This window comes from Sceloporus occidentalis, unplaced genomic scaffold (genome assembly GCF_023333645.1).
Source record: "Sceloporus occidentalis isolate IW3139 unplaced genomic scaffold, rSceOcc1.0.p SCAF_3, whole genome shotgun sequence".
NCBI classification, from domain to species: Eukaryota; Metazoa; Chordata; class Lepidosauria; order Squamata; family Phrynosomatidae; genus Sceloporus; species Sceloporus occidentalis.
Window position 1 is genome coordinate 114151872 of NW_028316983.1, and position 19800 is coordinate 114171671.

A 19800-nucleotide genomic window follows, 5' to 3' on the forward strand; every position below is an offset into this window, starting at 1 on the left:
ATTTCTCTTTAACATCCTGTAGGCGTGATAAAAATGTTAAATGGTTAACACATGGTCTTGTCTTTGCTGGTATATCAGTACAAAGTAACTATTGTGGTGTTAAAAGGAGAGTATAAGGCTCGGCTATCAGAAAATAAATACACTGTCATAAAAATAGAAATAACTGAGCCCCAAAACATTCCAATCCACGGCCTTTTATAAATAAAGCTGTTAACAATTGATATAGATCAGTGTCTAATCCTGCTTTGTGTTTGACCTAGTATCTTTGAGCTGTGTGAATGGTACGCTTAATCCTTTACACGTTTTTTATTCTTCCCCATTCAAAGGCTAATTTTTCTAGGTCTTGAAAAGTAAATCTGAACTAACTATTGATGCCAGAAAGGAAGCTTACCAAAATGCTTGTGTAAATGCTGGCAGGGTGGGAAAGGGTAAGAAAATAGGTTCCAGTCAAAAATATTTTAGGGCAACCTAAACCTTGTTCTGATATGTTTTGGATAGATGTTCTTGTTCAAGAACATGAAAAGTTCCCTTATTTGCAAGAACCTTGGCAGTCTTCATGTTCTAGGTGGTCCATTGACAGTGGTCCATAAGAGGACTGCACTCAACAACAACATGGGCTAAATCCAGTTGTTTGTCTCAATTAATGTAGACCCACTGGATCACTTAAGTAAGTTTCATTGATTGAATAGGTCTGTTCCAATTCTGATTTCAGTTGGATTTCTCCCACATTTTGTACTTTAGTGAACTTGCACTCTTTCAGACAGGCCAGTATTAATTTGAAACATGGTTTTGACGGCTGCCCTAAATAAAATATATAATCATACTTATGGAGAAGCTGGTGTGCCACTGTTTGCATGCCAAAGCCATGACCCATTCACCCTTTGTACATGACCCCATATCTTCCTTTGTGATGGCAGGGTTCTCCTGGCAATCCCTTCTTCTTGTCAGCAGCCCTTCTGCAGGCAGGTAGTTTTGCTTACAAGATTATTGGATATGTGCTTAATGGCAGCACAAAAGGTGAACCTTTCAATAACAAGCACCACTTTCTGTTAGTTGCCTTTTGATACTCTCCCCTTTTTCTATCCCAGTGAAGTACCTGTTCAAAACATATTTAAATATGCAAACCAGTGTGATTTAAAATGTTAGAGACAAACATTACTTTCAAGACTGACTTGTACTACTCTTGAGGGATTTGCCCTGGTACACCTTTAAAAAATGTGGTATGTGCTCTAACCATCTTTTCCCATCTTGGTATAATTTTAAAAGGTCATTATAGCCCAGTAACACACAGGTATCATATAATGACATTCTGGCTTCTCACACTTACTTAATTCCTGCTGTTTGGAGAAAGCAGACTGAAAGTTTTAGAACTCGCATATGGTTAAGCATGGGACTGGTGCTGACAAGCTAATCTCCACTCTTTTCCTGCATTGCCATTTGTTTCCCATGTTGAAAAAAGTCTGGTTTGGATGTGAATCTGGTTGGCTTAATAACCCTTTTGGGTCTCCATTTCCTCTGCAGCTCAACTCCAACTGAAGCCTACATGGGACAGTGAGTTCAAGATGGACTCTATTGCATTTAAGTTGTTTGCCACATGGCTGTGATATTTGCTGATGCATTTGTCAAAGCATAGTATGTGTAGGGGCAGACCCAACTTCATACTTACAGTATATCTGTTAAGCTTCTATCACTTTCATCCATATTGCTCTGCTATTTCCATAGATTACAGTATTTTCTGGTGCAACAATACACTTTAATCAAGAAACAAAAAGATTCATTCAGCATATAATTGGTGCTCTAAAGAAAAAGGCAGCTGGGGTTGATGTGAAAAACATTAGAGAAACTCAGATTTCTTGAAAATAGGTGTAGCTTACTTCACTGCACCTGCTTAATATATGAGCCAGAAAGAGAGGGGTTTGGATCCATTACTGCAGACAATAGCGCTCTTTTGTATGAGAACCTGAGAATATTGTCTTCTTTTTAATCTAGAAAGACGCACCAGAACCTGTGCAACCAAATCTCTGCGCAGTGCACTTATTTAAACAATCAAATAAATTAAGTCCTGAATGGCTACCTGTTCCTTTCGACATCTGCTCTCCTGTATTTCTTTCTTTAGTTTATTTGTTTTGATGGCAGCGATTCTTGAGTTTGCATGCCAACATAAGAAAGAAAAAGGAAGAAAACATGATAGTTTCTTTCCTTTTCTGGTTTTCTTGCGAATTTACAAGCAATTCCTGCATTGGGGTATTACATTACTGCTGCTTCACTGCCCCTGTGAATAGAAAGCAGTTGGCTTGATGGTAATCTGTAAGGTTAGGTTTCATCTGTGTTGCTGTTTCTTTTCTTTAATGCCTCGTATACACATTTAACAATTCTCATTGTCCAGCTCAACCGGCATGTAGTTCTACTATCTATCTATTTAGTGTATCTAGTATAGAATCTTTATTGTATAGGAAATAGGATGTAGTGAGGAAATAGTGAGGTCTTTTAAGTTTTAGCCATTTCAGGTGATCCCTTCAAACTTTGGGAGATTGCTAGTGAAAGTTGACCTCAAGTGCATTCCACAGTTGTTGAATCTTTTCTTCCCAGTGTTGAAATTATTCAGTGTTAATGCTGTTTCAAACCTGCTAAAGAGGTGGGTCTGACACTGAAAAACATATTTACTAGTTCTCTGTTGTTTCCTATGAATAGCTCCCACTTCCACTCTCAGGGAAGAAGAAGGTTTTGTTAAAACCTCAAGCTGGTTTTCTGTATTAATCCACTCTGCAAGCCTATGGGTATGATTGGTGACATTTCTGTTTGAGATCCTCTTTAAAAACATTCTTAGGGATGGGAGATTACCATTTTAAGACAGTTTAAATTTGGAGTATTGCCTATTCCCACGTTCCCAATTTAGCAGGTTGCTTTTAAATTAAATGATGTGTAATTTCTTCCATGTCCTAAATACCCTAAAGGCACTAGATCCCATCCGATCTTGGAACCTAAGCAAGATCAGCTCTGGTTACTACTTGGATGGGGAACTAGCAACTAATACCAGGTGCTGTGGGCTATATTTCAGAAGAAGGAACTGGCAAACCACCTTGTGAGTATTCCTTGCCTAAGAAAACCCTATGAAATTAATGGAATTGCTATAAGTTGGATATGCAACTTGAAGGCACATAGAGTCATCACCACCAGTCTCTTCCACACCTTGTTTATTGATTCCTGTTTGCAATTCTAGGTACTTTCTCCCCTGTGAAAGCACCAAAATTCTTCCTAAGAAGCTTTCTGTTTTTCGGAGGCAACCTGTTGCTACAACAGCATCAAGTTCCTCAATTAGAAAAACTCCATTATACGCTGTATTTTACAATTATATCATTCTCTTTCTTGTCAGAGAAAATGAATATTATTAACGTTCCTGCTCCTCCATCAACTCCTAACTGTACTTTTAGCCAGTGGAAACTTCTGATTTCTCTCAATCATTTGATTCATCAAACAGGGATATCTTTCATGAGAGAAAAATGCAGAGACATGTTTAGGAATGTAGATGGGTAAGAGAACTTACTGTGCCTTGTCCTTTTTGTAGGTAATTTTCCAATAAGCTGCACCACAGGAATATAACTGACATCAGATGATGGACTGAATTGACTAACAGTCTTCCCTGCTAAATCCCTGATGTAATGACTCAGAGGTCTATCTGCACCCTTAATTACATATATACCTAATACATTTAATTTGTAAGTTAGGGTAACCCAAATTCTGTGTATCCACTATCATGCAGATTTATTCAGTTGTGTATGATCTATCTGTTCCATTATGCTAGTCATACGGTAGGGTAAATAGCTGTGAAGGGCACTGGTGCTCAACCAACTTTGATAAAAAATCACTGATTTGTGTTTTTTTTAAATTTGAACCAGCTTTTTTATTTAATTTGGATTTTAAAAATTAAATCAGAACTGTACATGTTCTTAAAAGCAATTGATTTTTTTAATAAAAAAACCCTAGGTCAAAGATATTAACATAGTCACAAAATATAATTAGCAGTATATGGAGATGGAAGATAACCTTATCAGTCCTCATCTCTTTCTAGTGCAGTGGTTCCCAACCTGTGGGTCGGGACCCCTTTGGGGGTCGAATGACCCTTTTACAGGGGTTGCCAAAGACCATCAGAAAACACATATTTCCAATGTTAGCAATGAAAATAATTGTATGGTTGGGGGTCACCACAACATGAGGAACTGTATTAAAGGGTCGCGGCCTTGAGAAGGTTGGGGACCACTGTTCTAGTGTAAAGATAGAGAATGTAAGTTAATATAGAATTTGGGAAGCTTTGAACAAGAAAGAGGAATTTTGATATAATAGAATCCAGTTTTTTTGATGAAAAGAAAATTAATCTCATGATCATTCAGAATAATTGTTTTCTGTGTACTTACCTTTTAATAAAACCTTTATCTCTGAATATATAAGCTACATTAAACAGTCATGTAGTTCTTCTTCCATCATCATCATCATCATCATCATCATCATCATCATCATCATCTATATCCTGCCATGTTTCCCAGTACTGAGACTCAAGTCAGTTTACAGATTATTAAAAACTAATACAGAGTAAAAACATATAAAACATGTGTTGTATGTGGATGTTTATTTCTGTTTATGTGTGAGGGGGTGTATTAGTTATTTTAAAATAATTAATAACCTATAGAGTTAAAATCATTTAAAATTCACTGAAATCAGGCTATAAAAAGTCAACAAAATAGCATTTCATAAAAGGCACATCACAGTTAGTTCTTAAAAACCTGATGGCATAAAAGTGTCTTGACTTGCCGACTGAAGGAGAGCAAGGACAGGTATTCCTTGGTCTCTCTGGTGAAGGAGTTCCAAAGTCTGGGAGCAGTCATCCAAAAGGCCCCTTCCTTTATACCCAGGAGATGTGCATGGGAAGGTAGTGGACAAAGAGAAGGACTTCTCCCAAAGATCTTAAAACTCAGATGGGCTCATTTGCTAACTGTACTGCTAAAATGATGATTAAGTAGATTCTTCCTCATTAGTGGTTTAAATTGTGATTTTAACAATTAAAATGAGTAATTCAAGGAAATTTAAATCTGTTTAATCAGATCACGCCTGTCTTCAATGGTGCCCCAAAATGACTGATTTCAGAAGATAGCACACAAGTGTATTTGGTGAAAAAGAAGGAGACCTGGGTCAGTCAGGACTCATTGTAAAACTGCCACTAATATTTCAGAGGTTGAGAGGAAAGCAGTGTTTGACTTTTGTGTGGAGTTAACAGGGGTATGCTGTTTGATTTGTTATCGGTCACTGCCTGCTGCCATTTGTTAAAATGGCCAATGACTGATGTTATAGTGAGGAACGCATTTGGGAGAATGGGTCCCTTGAATATCCTGTTTGAAAAAAATGATCTTTACATGGAGAAGAGTGAAGCAGGAATGAGGTAGAAATGTTGTGATGCATTGTACTGCTTCAGATTACGGGTAGAAATTTGCGTTTTTGGATGTTTCCTTATGTGTAAACTAATGTTGAAGGGCTATTACTAGGACCTGTTACTTGATGTTGTATTGCTTTCTTTGCTGAAAGGCAAGCATTGGAATATTAAAAATGGTACTTTATGATTTCCCACTGTCTCAACGCTCACAAGATAAAGGAGATTATTGCATTAGCTTCGCTGCAGGGATAGACCCCCGGATGTACCTTTCTTAAAGCAGATCTTATCACATTCACCCATTGCTGGGCAGTATGCAGCCCATATGCAACCTGGGCTTCCCTTGCAGCTTTTCAAGAACAAGACTTTCCCGTTCTTGAAAAGATGTGGGACAAGCCTGGAGAACTCTCTGACAGAGAAGGCTAAATATCTCTCAAAACTACAGTTCCCAGAATTCCTTAGCACTGAGCCAGGGCAGTTAAAGCAGTCTCAAACTGGATTATTTCTGCAGTGTGTTAGTTAGTTAGGTCCAAAGGTGCTACAAGATCCCTTTGTATACTGATATTCCAGACTAACATGCCATGCCTCTGAAAGATACAGTTTAGGGTACCACTCAGTTCTTCTGTGTGTGTAGCATATCCACCTTAGGTGACAGACTGCTTAGACCAAAAATGTATTTGAAAAGATGAAGAAAGAGAAACATCAACATTAGGTTCTTCACGGGAGGTTATTGAAAAAATACAGTTGCCCCTCCGTTTGTGCAGACTTCAGATCCGCAGCCCTTGCTTACTTGCAAGGAGCAAACGGAGGGGGTTAAAATGGGGTGCGCGCCTACATTGAAGCCTATGGGGCTTGAATATGTGAGAGTTTCCGTTTCTGTGGGGGGTCTGGAACAGATCCCCCGCAAAAACGGAGAGCTGACAGTATGTTCTTTCAGTTGTCATCCTAAAATTTACATACAGAAGTATGCATCCTCCACAAAGAGAGGTATGTTCAAAAATATGGTACCAATATATCTGAGTTTGAATTAATTGACATAAAATGAAAATGTCACTTAACAGTGCACATTCTGGTCTCTGCTATTCATAAGGAGACCAGGGGCCCTGTGGAGGTTGCACTCTCTGCCTTCCAAGGAAGTCAAGACTTTGGGAGTCCATCCTGGTGTCACTCATTGGCCAGCAGATTATCATTTCTCTTCCAATCCTCTTTCCTTCTGTATTGATGAATCTGCAGACAGGGACTCCCTTGTCTTTAACCTCTCAGTACAGTGCTAAGGAACATTATATGTGCTTTGGAAGTGTTTGATTACATTCTGGAGAAAGAAAAGACAACACAAGAAGTCAGACAGATTTTTCAGACTTTTCGGTTTGCATCTCCTTTGGCTGGTGGTTGCTGCTCATAGGAGAGCCAGCATGATGTATTGATTTGAGCACTGGACTACAACTCTGGAGACCAGGGTCCACAACACACTGCATAAATAATCCAGTTTGAGACTGGTTCAACTGCCCTCGCTCAGTGCTAGAGAATCTTGGGAATTGTAGTTTATGTAGCACCAGAACTCTTTGACAGAGAAAGCTAACTGTCTCACAAACACTACAGTTCCCAGAATTCCATAGCATTGAGCCAGAGCAGTTAAAATGGTTTCAAACTGGATTATTTCTGCAGTGTGTTTTGGACCCAGGATTCGAATCTTCATTTGGCCATGGAATCCCACTGGGTGCCCTTGAGTCAGACTCTCTCCACCTCAGAGGAAGGCAATGGGAAAACCCCCTCTGAACAAATCTTTTCAAGAAAACGGGGTGATAAGTTCACTTTAGGTTTGCCATAAGTTGGAAACTACTTGAAGACACACAACAACAACAAGCTGCTTGTTGATATTATCCATATAGATATTGTTACATTGATCAAAATGTCTAATTACCTAGCAGTGGATCTTTTTGCAAATAGGCACCTGTTAATCACTCAGTCACCTTGGGGGACTATAGTTGAGAAGTGGGCTATAAATATTTCAAATACCTTTTCAACATAGTAGATATCATACTGAAAAGCTACATAAGGGTGTTATTTTGGAAGCTGCTGCTCATTGACACTGCGCACACCTGAGGCCTGACCTATTTAACTGAAATGCATGATGTACAGTATATTCTTACTCCTTCCTGAATGATCTTTACAGGCTACACTTTCAAAAGCATGCAGCACACCTGGCTATGAAGGCAAATAGCAACATGCCAGTCTCCAGGAGTACAGTCATAAAGCATTGTTCTTTCTTTAATTGCAAGCATTTTTCCTCTTTGTCCTCTGACAAATACTGCTGCTGTTAAAATATTTCATCTCTGTGAATTTCCCAACTTAAAAACTGTATACTAGTGGACATGTTTTTAGAAAACAAGGCCAATACTTCATTATTTAGAAGAGATGTGATGAATATGTCACTCTGTGTTTATGGAAGAGGCAGATCGCCTAATCCAAAATTAGACACTCCAGTGTTTTTAGTCCATTTTCAAAACCATTCCCTTGAATTTAACCTAAGGGCTCTCTGTGTGCATCCTGTCACATAAGCAGCAGAATTAAGTGGCACACTGGAGTATACCATGTCACACTATGAGTACTGAAACAGTTGGAAATGAGAGAATGCCATTTTTAATATTTCCACTTAAAAAAAAGAAGACATTGTTTGTAAAGACACTGTTAAATTAGTTTAAAAACAAATATTGAAAAGTGCAAAATCCATCTTGAGTTTGAGTTTGAGAATGTGAAAATAATAATTCCTGGGCAAGCAGTACATACATACAATTTACCCAAGAATTATTGTTCCCAAATTGTGTAGACTGTCATACATGCAGATCTTCATAATATAAAATTCCTGTCATTTTAAGTAAGTAAAACATTCTCTTTAGAAGTATTGCTAACATCCCAAAGTAGAATATGTTTAATCAAAGTTTTTTCCCTATATTCTACCAAACTTTTATTTTATTTTTTCTTGGAAAATTTTTACAGGGGTGGAGGAAACTAGAAAGGAGTGTCTTCCCCGAATGGTCTCAGAATGACCACTGATGCTACCAAGATAGCAATGATGGAAAAGAGAAATAGCTGTACTGTGCCTCTTGTTTGGTAGGACTAAGAGCCCTACCATAGAACTGGCATAACAGTATCTGAAAAATAGGCTTTGTCCAGCAACATTGCCCATTAAATATGCTTATTCTTCTCTAGGTTTTTAATCATTCTTGCAAAAAGGCATTAGAATCTGTCACAATGTGTGTCTGAGGTGCATGTCAGTTTTATAGTGGAATAAAGATTTTAAATTCTAATAGTCAGGATCTTTGGCTTGAAACAAAAAAGTTCCACTTGTTTTCTTTTTTTTAAAAAAAATAGGACATTAATTTTAGCAGAAATTGCACGCCCTGATGAATAAGGAGGAAGAAATGACTCGACTTGTTTTTAATCATTGGTTACGGGAAAGCCGAAAACACATTGTTTGGTTTATGTCAGGACTGTTTTGCACTCATTGCTGGTGTTTTGAGAAGGAGACTGCCTCTTTTTTCCTCAATCTTGTCAAAAGGAATTTATATTGAAAAAAATAATAATATGGGCAGCCCATTAAAGATGCCAATATGTTTTCATAATAACCATAGATGATAATATAGCTCCCTACTGTGTTGTGAAGTCTCATCAGGCATCCCCCCTCATCATCTGAAGTGTTGCATGTGCTGCCACCCTAGAAGCCTTATCTGTAGTTACACCCTCAGGAGGAAATATTTTGTATACATAATTGAAAAAATTCCCACTATTCGCTGACTTGCAAGTGCCTTCACATGCAATCCCTGAAGCATTTAATGATCTGACACTGCAGGGAGAAGTATTGTAAAATGCATCTCACATGGATGAGGGTTCCACTCATGGGTCTTGGTAATGATTCTGTGAGAGAGGGCCGTTCCCATTAGCACCTCTCACATCATTGTTCTCACATTCACAGTTGCATGGTCTGGACGCACTACCATGAAAGGATTTCTACACTGTTGAGTATGCATTTGAAAGGCACCACATTTTGCATGAACTTTAACAAACCCTCCTTTGAAGAAATGCTCTTCCCTAGGAGATGTCTATAAACTCAATTAGAATTTTGTCTCCTTATCAATTGCACGTTTAGACTGCTTGATAACCAGAATTTGATAACACGAGTTCTCTGGGTAGTGAAAGTGAATACAGTGAGTCCTTGTTATCCACTGGGGTTTGGTTCCAGGATCTGCCGTGGATAGCAAAATCCATGGATGTTCAAGTCCCATTCAATATGATGGCATCGAAAATATATAAAATGGCAAAACCATGGTTTGCTTTCTGGAATTTTTATATTTTTAATGCATTTTCAAGCCCTAGATGCTTGAATTTGTGGATAAAAAATCCATGGAAAAGGAGGGCTGACTGTATACACAGATTAATAAAAGCAGCAGTAGAATAAAACATTACAGCATGTGATAGCCACTGACAAATAGGATTGACAGTACTAGGGCTTTCCAGACTCAGCATAAGGTGGATCTTTTTTCTTATATGTCTTACATGTGTTGTTCTATTCAGAATAATTTGGTGGGAGCAAGAGGACATTTATTCCTCACAGCGTACCTTAGCAATGGACTGACTGTTAAGATGGGGATGGAGGTCAGGAGAAAGAAATGATACATTTCTGTTTCTCTTTTGATGTGTTTTCTCTCCCTCTGCTTCATGGACTACAATGTGGCACTCAAAGTGGAAAACCTGAAGGCACATAGTGTTCCTTTTTGGTAGAACTTCTGGTAGTTTTCCTACAAGGATGAAAACTAGCAAAATAGACTGTTCTTTGCTTCCTTGACACCGGGCTCAAAATAAATAAACAGCAAATAAGCAGAAGCTCAAAATAGGAGAAGAAAGGAGGAAGAAACTAGTTGGATTTTTAAACTTAAAGTTCTGGCTGACTTACTAAAGATTATCTTTCAACAAGGGTTCCCTGCAACTCTGTGGTTAGAATCATAGAGTTAGAAGAGACCCTATGGGCCGTCTAGTCCAACCCCCTTGCCATGCAGGAACTCACAATCAAAGCACCCCTGACAGATGGCTGTCCAGCCTCTGTTTAAAGACCTCCAAAGAAGGAGGCTCCACCATACCGAGGAAGTGTGTGCCACTGTCGAACAATTCTTACTATAAGGAATTTCTTCCTAATGTTCAGGTGGAATCTCTTTGCCTGTAGTTTGAATCCATTGCTCTGGGTCCTGTTCTCTGGAGAAAATGAGCTCTGGCCTCAATATGACATCCCTTCAGGTACTTAAACAGGGCTATCCTATCACCTCTTAACCGTCTCCAGGCCAAAAATACCCAGCTCCCTAAGCTGCTTCTCACAAGGCATGATTTCCATACCCTTCACCATTGTTGTCGGCCTCCTTTGGACATGCTCCAGCTTCCCAACATCCTTTTTGAAATGTGGTGCTCAGAACTGGACACAGTATTCCAGGTGAGACCTGACCAAATCAGAATAGAGTGGTACTATTACTTCTCTCTATCTAGACACTATAATTCTGTTGATGCAGCCTAGTATCATACTGGCTTTTTTAACTGCTGCATTGCATTCTTGGCTCAAGTTTAGCTTGTGGTCTACTTAGATTCATAGATCCCTTTCTCGTGAGGACACCATCTTATATCTGGTTATTTCATTTTTTTCCTGCCTAAATGTAGTACCTTACATTTTTCACTGTTGAAATTTGGCCCTGTAATTTGGACATATTTTGTTAAGGAAGCTGCTGGCAAAAATGAGGGAGAATACAGTTGCCTAAATAGGTAGAAAAACTGGACAGGGAGGGAGAAAATGTGTATTTTGTGTGGAACACTTGTATGTGCATGCATATTTCAACAGTGACAACAGCATTATCAAAAGAGTTTGAGAGTGCCACATAAGACAGTCCAGTCCCTAGAAACCTCTTCCATAGTTCCTGATTTATTTTTTATTTTTCTAATTAGATTTTGCCAAAACACTAAATACGTTTCAGCCTGAGGTCTTGTATCAAATTCCTTGTATCCTTGTATAGCATACCTCAGTATTTTGATGTGCTAAATGGATCCTCTGAAAGACTACATTCTCTGGGAAAGGAAATAGTAGAGAAATCAAGAGATTACTCCATTAGCGGCTTAGAGCAATGCTGATTCAACATGTGACAGTTTTTCCTTAGTTTGAGTGAATCCTCCTGTCCTATTCATATCTTAAGGTTTCCCCTGCAGACCTGGGGGACATTTGATGAAAGTTTGGCCTCAGAGACTTGTGGAATCTGAGGAATTCCTGAATGCTGCGAGGGTGTATTTTCCAGTTCTTGGAGCTGATGGTTTGGTTAAGGTCTTGTTTTTGCTGAGGAACAGCAAAATGCAGAGCAAGGTAAAGTTATGTTTGGACTACAGTTTCCCTGATCCAATATCTGTATGGCTATTGACCATGCTTCCTAGAGAATTCTGAGTGTTGTAGTCCAAAAAGTGACTTCTCTAGACTCTGGGAGAATGTCATGGAACATCAACACAAACACTTCTGCACACCCACTCCAACCGTGAAGGCTGTACTACTGCTCACAGTGAAACAGGTTGAGAGACAAGAAGAGCATAGTTGCCAGAGAAATCACACAAGTGACCTCAGCATTTGATAGCTGGTAATGCTTGGTTAAGGCAGAAGACAATAGGAAAAGAGGAAGACCACATAACAGATGGATAGATTCGGGAGAATGAATCCATACCTGTAAAATAATTTGTACTTAGTTCAGTTACAACGACTAGAGCGCAAATGGCGCTCAACTGTACTCTTATCTGACAGAACTTGTCATAAGAAATTTCTTTATTCTTATAAAGAGGCAATAAAAGCAATGAGGAGATCCTTTTCGTCTGCTCGCATTGTATCTGCCAAGTCTCGTTCGGCAGAATTGTTTAGGGTGGTGAGGGAACTGACAGTGTTGCCATCTACCCAGAACCCTCTACTTAACCCGACAACAGCCTGCTGTGATGCATTTAACAACTACTTTGCAGATAAGATAAGAGCCCACCTGGACACCAATGTTGGGGCAAAATCAACTGATGAGGTGTCCAGTCAATCCGTTTATGAGACTAGACTGGATCAATTTGAACTTGTGAGTACTGATGATGTGGACAAGATCCTTGGAAAGGTGAAGAAGACGACATGCCCTCTCGACCCCTGCCCATCATGACTGGCCATCCAGGGGGGTGATGCCTTGATGGCGTTTCTTAGACGTGTCATCAATGCATCCCTTAGGGAAGGTTATGTACCATCTGCCTTAAAGGAAGCGGTTGTTAGACCACTTCTGAAAAAAACTTCCCTGGACCCCCTGGACATGAAAAATTATAGGCCTGTTTCCCATCTGCCACTTTTCAGTAAGGTGATTGAGAGGGCTGTCGCTCTTCAGCTCCAAGTGGTCTTGGATGAAACTGATTTTCTAGATCCATTTCAAACTGGCTTCAGGACAGGATATGGGGTGGAGACTGCCAGAGGAAGCGTGACCCTGCTGGTGCTATTAGACCTCTCAGTGGCATTTGACACAATAGACTACGACATTCTCTTGGAACGCCTGAGAGAGTTAGGAATTGGAGGCACTGCTTTGCATTGGTTCCGTTCCTTCCTCTCAGGTAGATTCCAGAGGGTGATTCTTGGGGGCAGTTGCTCTTCAAAAACAGAGCTTAATTGTGGCGTCCCTCAGGGCGCCATCCTGTACCCAATGCTATTCAACATCTATATGGAGCTGCTGGGAGAAATCATCCGTAGACATGGAGTGGGGTGTTATCAGTATGCTGATGACACCCAAATATACTTCTCCATGTCTCAGTCATCAGCAATGACGACAGATGGCATTTCTCCCCTCAGTCAATGTCTTGCAGCAGTAATGGACTGGATGAGGGAAAACAAGCTCAAGCTGAATCCAGACAAAATGGAAGTACTTATGGTACGAGCCCCCAAACCAGGTATCAGGCCGCAACTTCCAATCCTAGAGGGGTTCACGCTCCGCTCAAAGAACTGTGTCCGCAGCTTAGGGGTGCTTCTCGACTCGTCACTTCAGATGAGAAATCAGGTGAATGCAACGGTCAAGTGTGCCTGTTATCAGCTCCGGCTGATACGTCAGCTGCGCCCTTTCCTGGAACGGGATTACCTCGAAACTGTAGTACATAATAATGATGATGATGATGATGATGATGATGTTTATTTATATACCGCTTTTCCAAATTAGATCACTGGTAACCTCAAGACTTGATTTTTGCAATGCGCTCTACATGGGGCTACCCTTGTGCCTAGTCCAGAAACTTCAACTGGTACAGAATATGGCAGCCAAATTGATTACAGGAACAACTAGGAGTGACCATATTACACCTATATTGTAATCACTCCACTGGCTGCCTATTCATTTCCAAGCACAGTACAAGGTGTTGGTCATTACCTTTAAAGCCCTCCATGGCTTGGGCCCAACCTACTTAAGGGATCGCCTCCTTCCATATAATCTGCCCTGTACCCTCAGATCCTCTGGGAGGAATTTGCTGCAGTCCACAAAGACCAGATTGACGGCAACCTCCCAGAGGACTTTTTCCGCGATTGCTCCCATTTTATGGAATGGCCTGCCAGACGAGATCCGTCAAATTGCCAACCTAGAGTGCTTCAAGAAAGCTGTTAAGATGGATCTCTTCCGGCAGACCTTCCCAGAATAGAACCCGGCTATGTAACGCTCCCCCCACAGCCATATATAAGTGAAGACTCTGCCCACCATTATTTTATTATCGTATTATTGTTTTTAGATTTTATCGTATGTGATTTTAATGGATAGAATTGTTTAATCCTTTTTAAGGGGGGGAATTGTATATATTGTATTTTTTAAATGTTGTACGCCGCTTTGATTGTGGTAACAAAAAGCAGGATATAAATTAAAGTTTTATTTATTATTATTTTTGATTACCGATCTTGTAGGAACACAGGACGTTCCTCTGGATCTGAAGGGAAAGAACTTCTTTTCGATGACTGGGGGGGTTTAAAAAGCAACTCTTTTTGTTTCACACTTTCCAGGAAAAAACAGTTCTTCCTGTTGTTTTTGCAACATGTATCCTTATGAATCAATGTGGCATCGGGATGGGGTGTAGTTTGGGGTGGTGGGTGGGAGAGATTTGTGGTGCATCCTCCATCCAGCAAGCATATTGCTGCCATTTTATTTTTAATATTTGGTGTATGTGGGATGGCTGGCCTTAAAAATCCCCATTTATGCACTCACTCACCACTGGGATGGGAGAGGGAAGGGGGGGGGAAGAGTCATTTTGGTTTACGCCAATTCACTTACTTCGGCATACACACACACACACAGTAAGCCCTCCACATTTGCAGTTTTGATCTTTGCAGATTTGATTAATATGTTCTCTCTAGGAATCTCTAGGTCTTCCAGCATAACTCTGCCAGATGTTGACTGTAGAGTCATACTGGAGGACCTAGAGATTCCTAGAGGGGTGTTCTCTCAGGTATATAATAATACGTTTTTTTAACTTGCAATTTTTCCACTTTCACAGAGGTCTGTGCCCCTAACCCTAGCGAATGTGGAGGGCCCACTGTGTGTGTGTGTGTATACACACATGCATACCTATAATTCTTGTACACCACTTAGAATAGTTATTGTGGCTGGCAGTATATAACAATTGTAAACAAATAATGAGATTCAAGATGCTAAAAGTGCTTCCTTCAGGTCTGTTAATTTTTTTAAGTCTCCGAATCGTAGCATTCTTTGCCTGTCTGCCCCAAGGGAGTTATCTGCCTAGCCTTGCTGTCTGCATACCACCTGCAGTGGAAATGCACAAAAGGGATGTTCTTGTCATCCATTCTGATTTTCACATAACATCAGAAATGACCCCTTGGACATCCTGCCAGCCTGTCTACAAAGAAGCTACGGTAGTCATGCAGGCCTTGTGTTCATTCTGGGTAACTAGTTCCGTGGAAATGGCTCTCATAAGCTGTTTGCTTTCATTATGTCTCTAGCTCAGTCAAGTAAGGAAATCTTTCTCTGTTTGGCAGTTTAACAGGGTGGGAAAGGAGCTGGGGGGCTAATTCCATTGTCTCACAGATACTCATGCATTTATACAGTATGTGTGGTTTCCCATACAATGAAGTGAGGCAACATAGAAAACCCTTTGTTTGTAAATTCAGTATCTAAAGAATAGAGCTGAGCAACAATATAAAAGACTTGAATTGGCTCATTTGTACTTTTACTTCTGGCTAGGTTTTCTTGTCATTCCCTCCAATGTAGCAGTTCAACTTATCATTAGAGAAATTAGTCTTAAGTCTACAGCTTTTGGCATTGAGCTTTGAGGTCTTTTGGCTTTGAGGTCTTATTAACATGACCCTGGAGGTTAGAAGCATATTACACAAGTAAAATGAAGCTTTCTTCTTTTCACATAGATGCAAGTTGCATTTTGTCACAAAAAAAATCTCTTTTCCCTCTGTCAGAATCTACATCAGGGGTGGAAAGAGGAAACTTTCATTGCTTCAAAAGATTGTGCCCTTTTTGCAGAGTGCTTGGTTGCATCAATGGGGAAGAACGTGTGCCTCAGTTTCTTTTGAGGAGGACATAAAAATGATTTTTATTCAGTAAAGTAATAAGAATGTACTGAACTAAGAATACCTCACATTTTAGCTTTCTGTCTTTTGTGGAAGTTTTTAAATAATATTCATGTTTCCCTTCTCACTTGTCTAACAAGCAGAGAATAAAAATGTTGGCCAGGCACCTTTTTATGCACTTTCTGCTCCAAATAAAAGAGCAGCTTTACACATTTACACACAGGGGTGCAGTGGCTCAGCAGTTACTACACTCTCTCTGATGACTGCAAGGTTGGCAGTTCAAGGCCCAAGTGCCACTTGGCGGAGTGAGCTCCCGTCATCCATTCCAGCTTCTGCCAACCTAGCAGTTCGAAAGTATGTAAAGGTTCAAGTAGAAGGTCAGCATTTTGTATTTACAAAGGTTCTCTCCATAGCTTTTGTAAGCTTTGCCTCATTTAGAGAGCAACAGGCTCCCTTTTTCAGAGACATGGTGAGTATAGAACATGTGGGGCTAGCATAGTTTCTTCTTTGCATCTGTAGTAGAGACACTTAACAAAAGCCTAGATAAGGCTTGTGAAAGAAGTCCAATTGTGCTCTGTGAAACTATCTGTGATCAGTGGCTGAATGGCTATTTGCCATATTAATTTGGATTATATAATTATAGCTAGTAAGCAAAGTAAATATATACTTACGTTGTTATAAAAACAATATGTTTGCACTCAGTTCATCCGAGGCTTAGTTGACTTCTGCAGTATTCTACCCTATAATTTGTAGGAGTCATCAAACTTTTAAAAATGAATTGATCTAATAAAATATATGCCAGGTTTTTTTAGTGCCTTATAAAGATGCTGCTGGAAAGGCATGACTACATTTGATGAGGGATCCCCAAAACAATGGCAAAGTGACTGTTGTCAGTAAGCACCCACTTTTATTAGATTATCTTTGATTTAAAGATATTCCATGTGAGTAATCATTCTGTGTATTTCCTTTAGGGTTGCCACTGACCATAATGTTGACAACACAACAGGTATCCTTAGAGAGTGGCTGAAGAATGTACAAAAACTTTATCACTACGTGGAGTGGAGGCCAATGGAGGAGCCCCAGTAAGTACTGGATCACTGGATATTTTTCCAGTAAAAGGAGTGCAACAAAATATTTGTAATATTTGAACCATGCTTCTCCAGCAGTTTTGGGGAATAACACTCTGCTCTGTGAATCTGATTGCGGAGGGGAGGGGGGTCCTGTCCTGCTTGTTTTCTGTTCCTCTGGGATCTGCTGTAAGGGGTGTTGCAGGAGTAGGAGATTGGGAGAAGAGAGACAAAGACAAGGTTTTGGAACGGGTTTTTTATTCACGCTGTCTTGAGTTTCTTGAAGCCAACTCCATCCTCGATCCCTTTCAGTCTGGTTTCCACCCAAGGCATTCTACTGAGACAGCTCTCACTAAGATTTCGAATGACCTTTTACAGGCCAAGGCTAATGGCCTTTACTCTGTACTCATCCTTCTTGATTTGTCTGCTGCCTTTGACACTGTTGATCACTGTCTTCTAGTTGATATACTTTCTGACCTTGGGTTCTCAGACTCTGTTCTCGAATGGTTTAGATCTTACTTGTCTGGCAGATCTTTTGCAGTAGTTGCAGGAGGTCAGACTTCTTCTTCTGTTCCCTTATCTGTTGGAGTTCCCCAGGGCTCTGTTCTGGGTCCCCTTCTGTTTTCTCTCTACACACTGTCCTTAGGAAAACTCATTAGCTCTTTTGGCTTTTCCTATCATCTGTATGCCGATGACACCCAGCTGTATCTTTCCACCCCTGACCTTTCTCCAAGGCTTGAACAGCAAGTCTCCTCTTGCCTCACAGCTGTCTCGCAGTGGATGCGCCATCGGCGTTTGAAGCTCAACATGTCCAAGACAGAGCTTCTTGTCTTTCCTCCTAAGCCCACCCTTCAACACTCCTTTTCTGTCTCTGTGGACAACATTTCTATTCAACCAGTCCGGCAAGCCCACAGTCTTGGTTTTATCTTTGACTCTTCTCTGTCATGTATCCCTCAGATCCAGACCACAGCCAAGGCTTGTAGATTCTTTTTGTACAATATTGCCAAAATACGACCATATCTCTCCTCCTCTACTGCCAAGATCCTGGCCCATGCCCTAGTGATCTCACGACTTGATTACTGTAACGTCCTCCTGGCTGGGCTTCCTCTTTCTCACCTCCGTCCTTTAATCTCTGTTCAGCATTCAGCTGCACGCATTATCACTTCCACCCACCACTCTGACCACATCTCTCCTGTGTTGGCATCCCTTCACTGGCTCCCCCTCCTTTTCCGCATTCAGTATAAGCTCCTGCTGTCGACATTTAAAGCCCTCCATGGACTGGCTCCTCCTTACTTATCAGACCTTCTTTCTCCTCACCTTCCCACCAGGGCCCTCCATTCTGGTAGTCAAGGTCTGCTGTCTCAGTCCAGGATTTCCTCTGCCCCATCCCGGATTCTCCCCTTTTCACTTGCTGCCCCTCACTCCTGGAATCTTCTTCCCCCGCGAGCAAGAGCCATCACTTCTTTAACCAGCTTCAAAACGGAGTTGAAAACCATCCTGTTCAGAGAAGCCTTCCCAGGCATTGCATAATTGTCACTTGCTTTTTGTTATTCTTTTGTTGTCTGTTTTATCGAATCATTTCCTGTATTGCTATGTATTTTATATGTATTATCCTACTTGAGAGTATTTATTTTCCCTGGAAGAAGATTAACCATCCATTATGAAGCCAAGCCTTCCCTCCAGTTCATCTGCCTTGGTCCAGGCCTTGGAGGTAGAGAGGAACTGCTGGACCTCTTACCCTTTCCCTCCACCACTCCTTTCTCCTTCTGTGTCATGTCGATTTAGATTGTAAGCCTGAGGGCAGGGAACCGTCTAACTAAAAAGATTGCATGTACAGCGCTGTGTAAATTTACAGGGCTTCATAAATAAAGGTTAATAATAATAATAATAAGATAGGCCCACAGATTGGAAAAACAGTTGCATTTTTAAATAACAACATCCAAAATTCTCCAGGCAGCAAAGAAAATTGTGATATAATGATGGCCTAAGGTCACTCAGTGTATTTCATGGCTGAGTGAGACTTTGAATTGTCTCCTTAGCCTAACCTCACTGGCTCTTAGATATCACTTAGTTTTGCTATAGTGAACTTCATGTGTGGGGCAGTTTTCTGATTACCGCAAATGGTTGAGCAGCAATATTGTGTCATAACCCGTGAGAGGAAATATATTAATATCCAACGGAGAAGTTGTTTTGCTGGATTAGATTTGGAGACCTCATGCCTAGCATTTATTTCGTACCTAAAGCAGCCAGAAAGTGCCTCAGATCTGGCACTTGGAGATATATTGCTTTTGTACATGGAGGTTTCCCCTTTTAAAGCTATCATTGCTAATAGACCTCAGTCCCCTCTGCCAAATTTCCTGATCTCTTTAAAAGCCACTTAAATTGGATGTGTATTGTGTCTACTTCCTTGTGTGAGTGAATTCTATAAGCAAGCTAATTTGTGTCAATGTTGTGTTGTGCAAGTCTAGAAGTCTAGGCTTTTTTTTTTAAATTGTAAACACTATTCCCTGTAATGCCCAACACACGTGTTGGCCAGGAAATAGAGTGATGCTGTGTGTTCCACTAAGTCTTGGGTACACACTCCAGGAATAAATTTCAATGTGTTTTTCTTTGCTTAGAATATTCCTTCACATTTTCTACTATTTCCCTTTTAGGGCACTTGAGGTGACTAAGCTGTATTTGCTTCCTCCCTCTCCCCTTTTAAAATTAAAATACTAAAG

At 40.4% G+C, this 19800-nt stretch overlaps 1 protein-coding gene across 3 annotated transcripts in view; it reads left to right on the forward strand.

The window, feature by feature from the left end:
* COLGALT2 (collagen beta(1-O)galactosyltransferase 2) overlaps positions 1-19800 on the forward strand; it is an 82391-nt gene that overhangs the window by 36765 nt on the left and 25826 nt on the right. For all 3 annotated transcript variants that reach the window (XM_089515863.1, XM_089515864.1, XM_089515862.1), the window contains one exon: positions 16985-17095. In XM_089515863.1, the coding sequence (XP_089371989.1) occupies positions 16985-17095 (111 nt within the window). The remainder of the gene's footprint in view (positions 1-16984; positions 17096-19800) is intronic.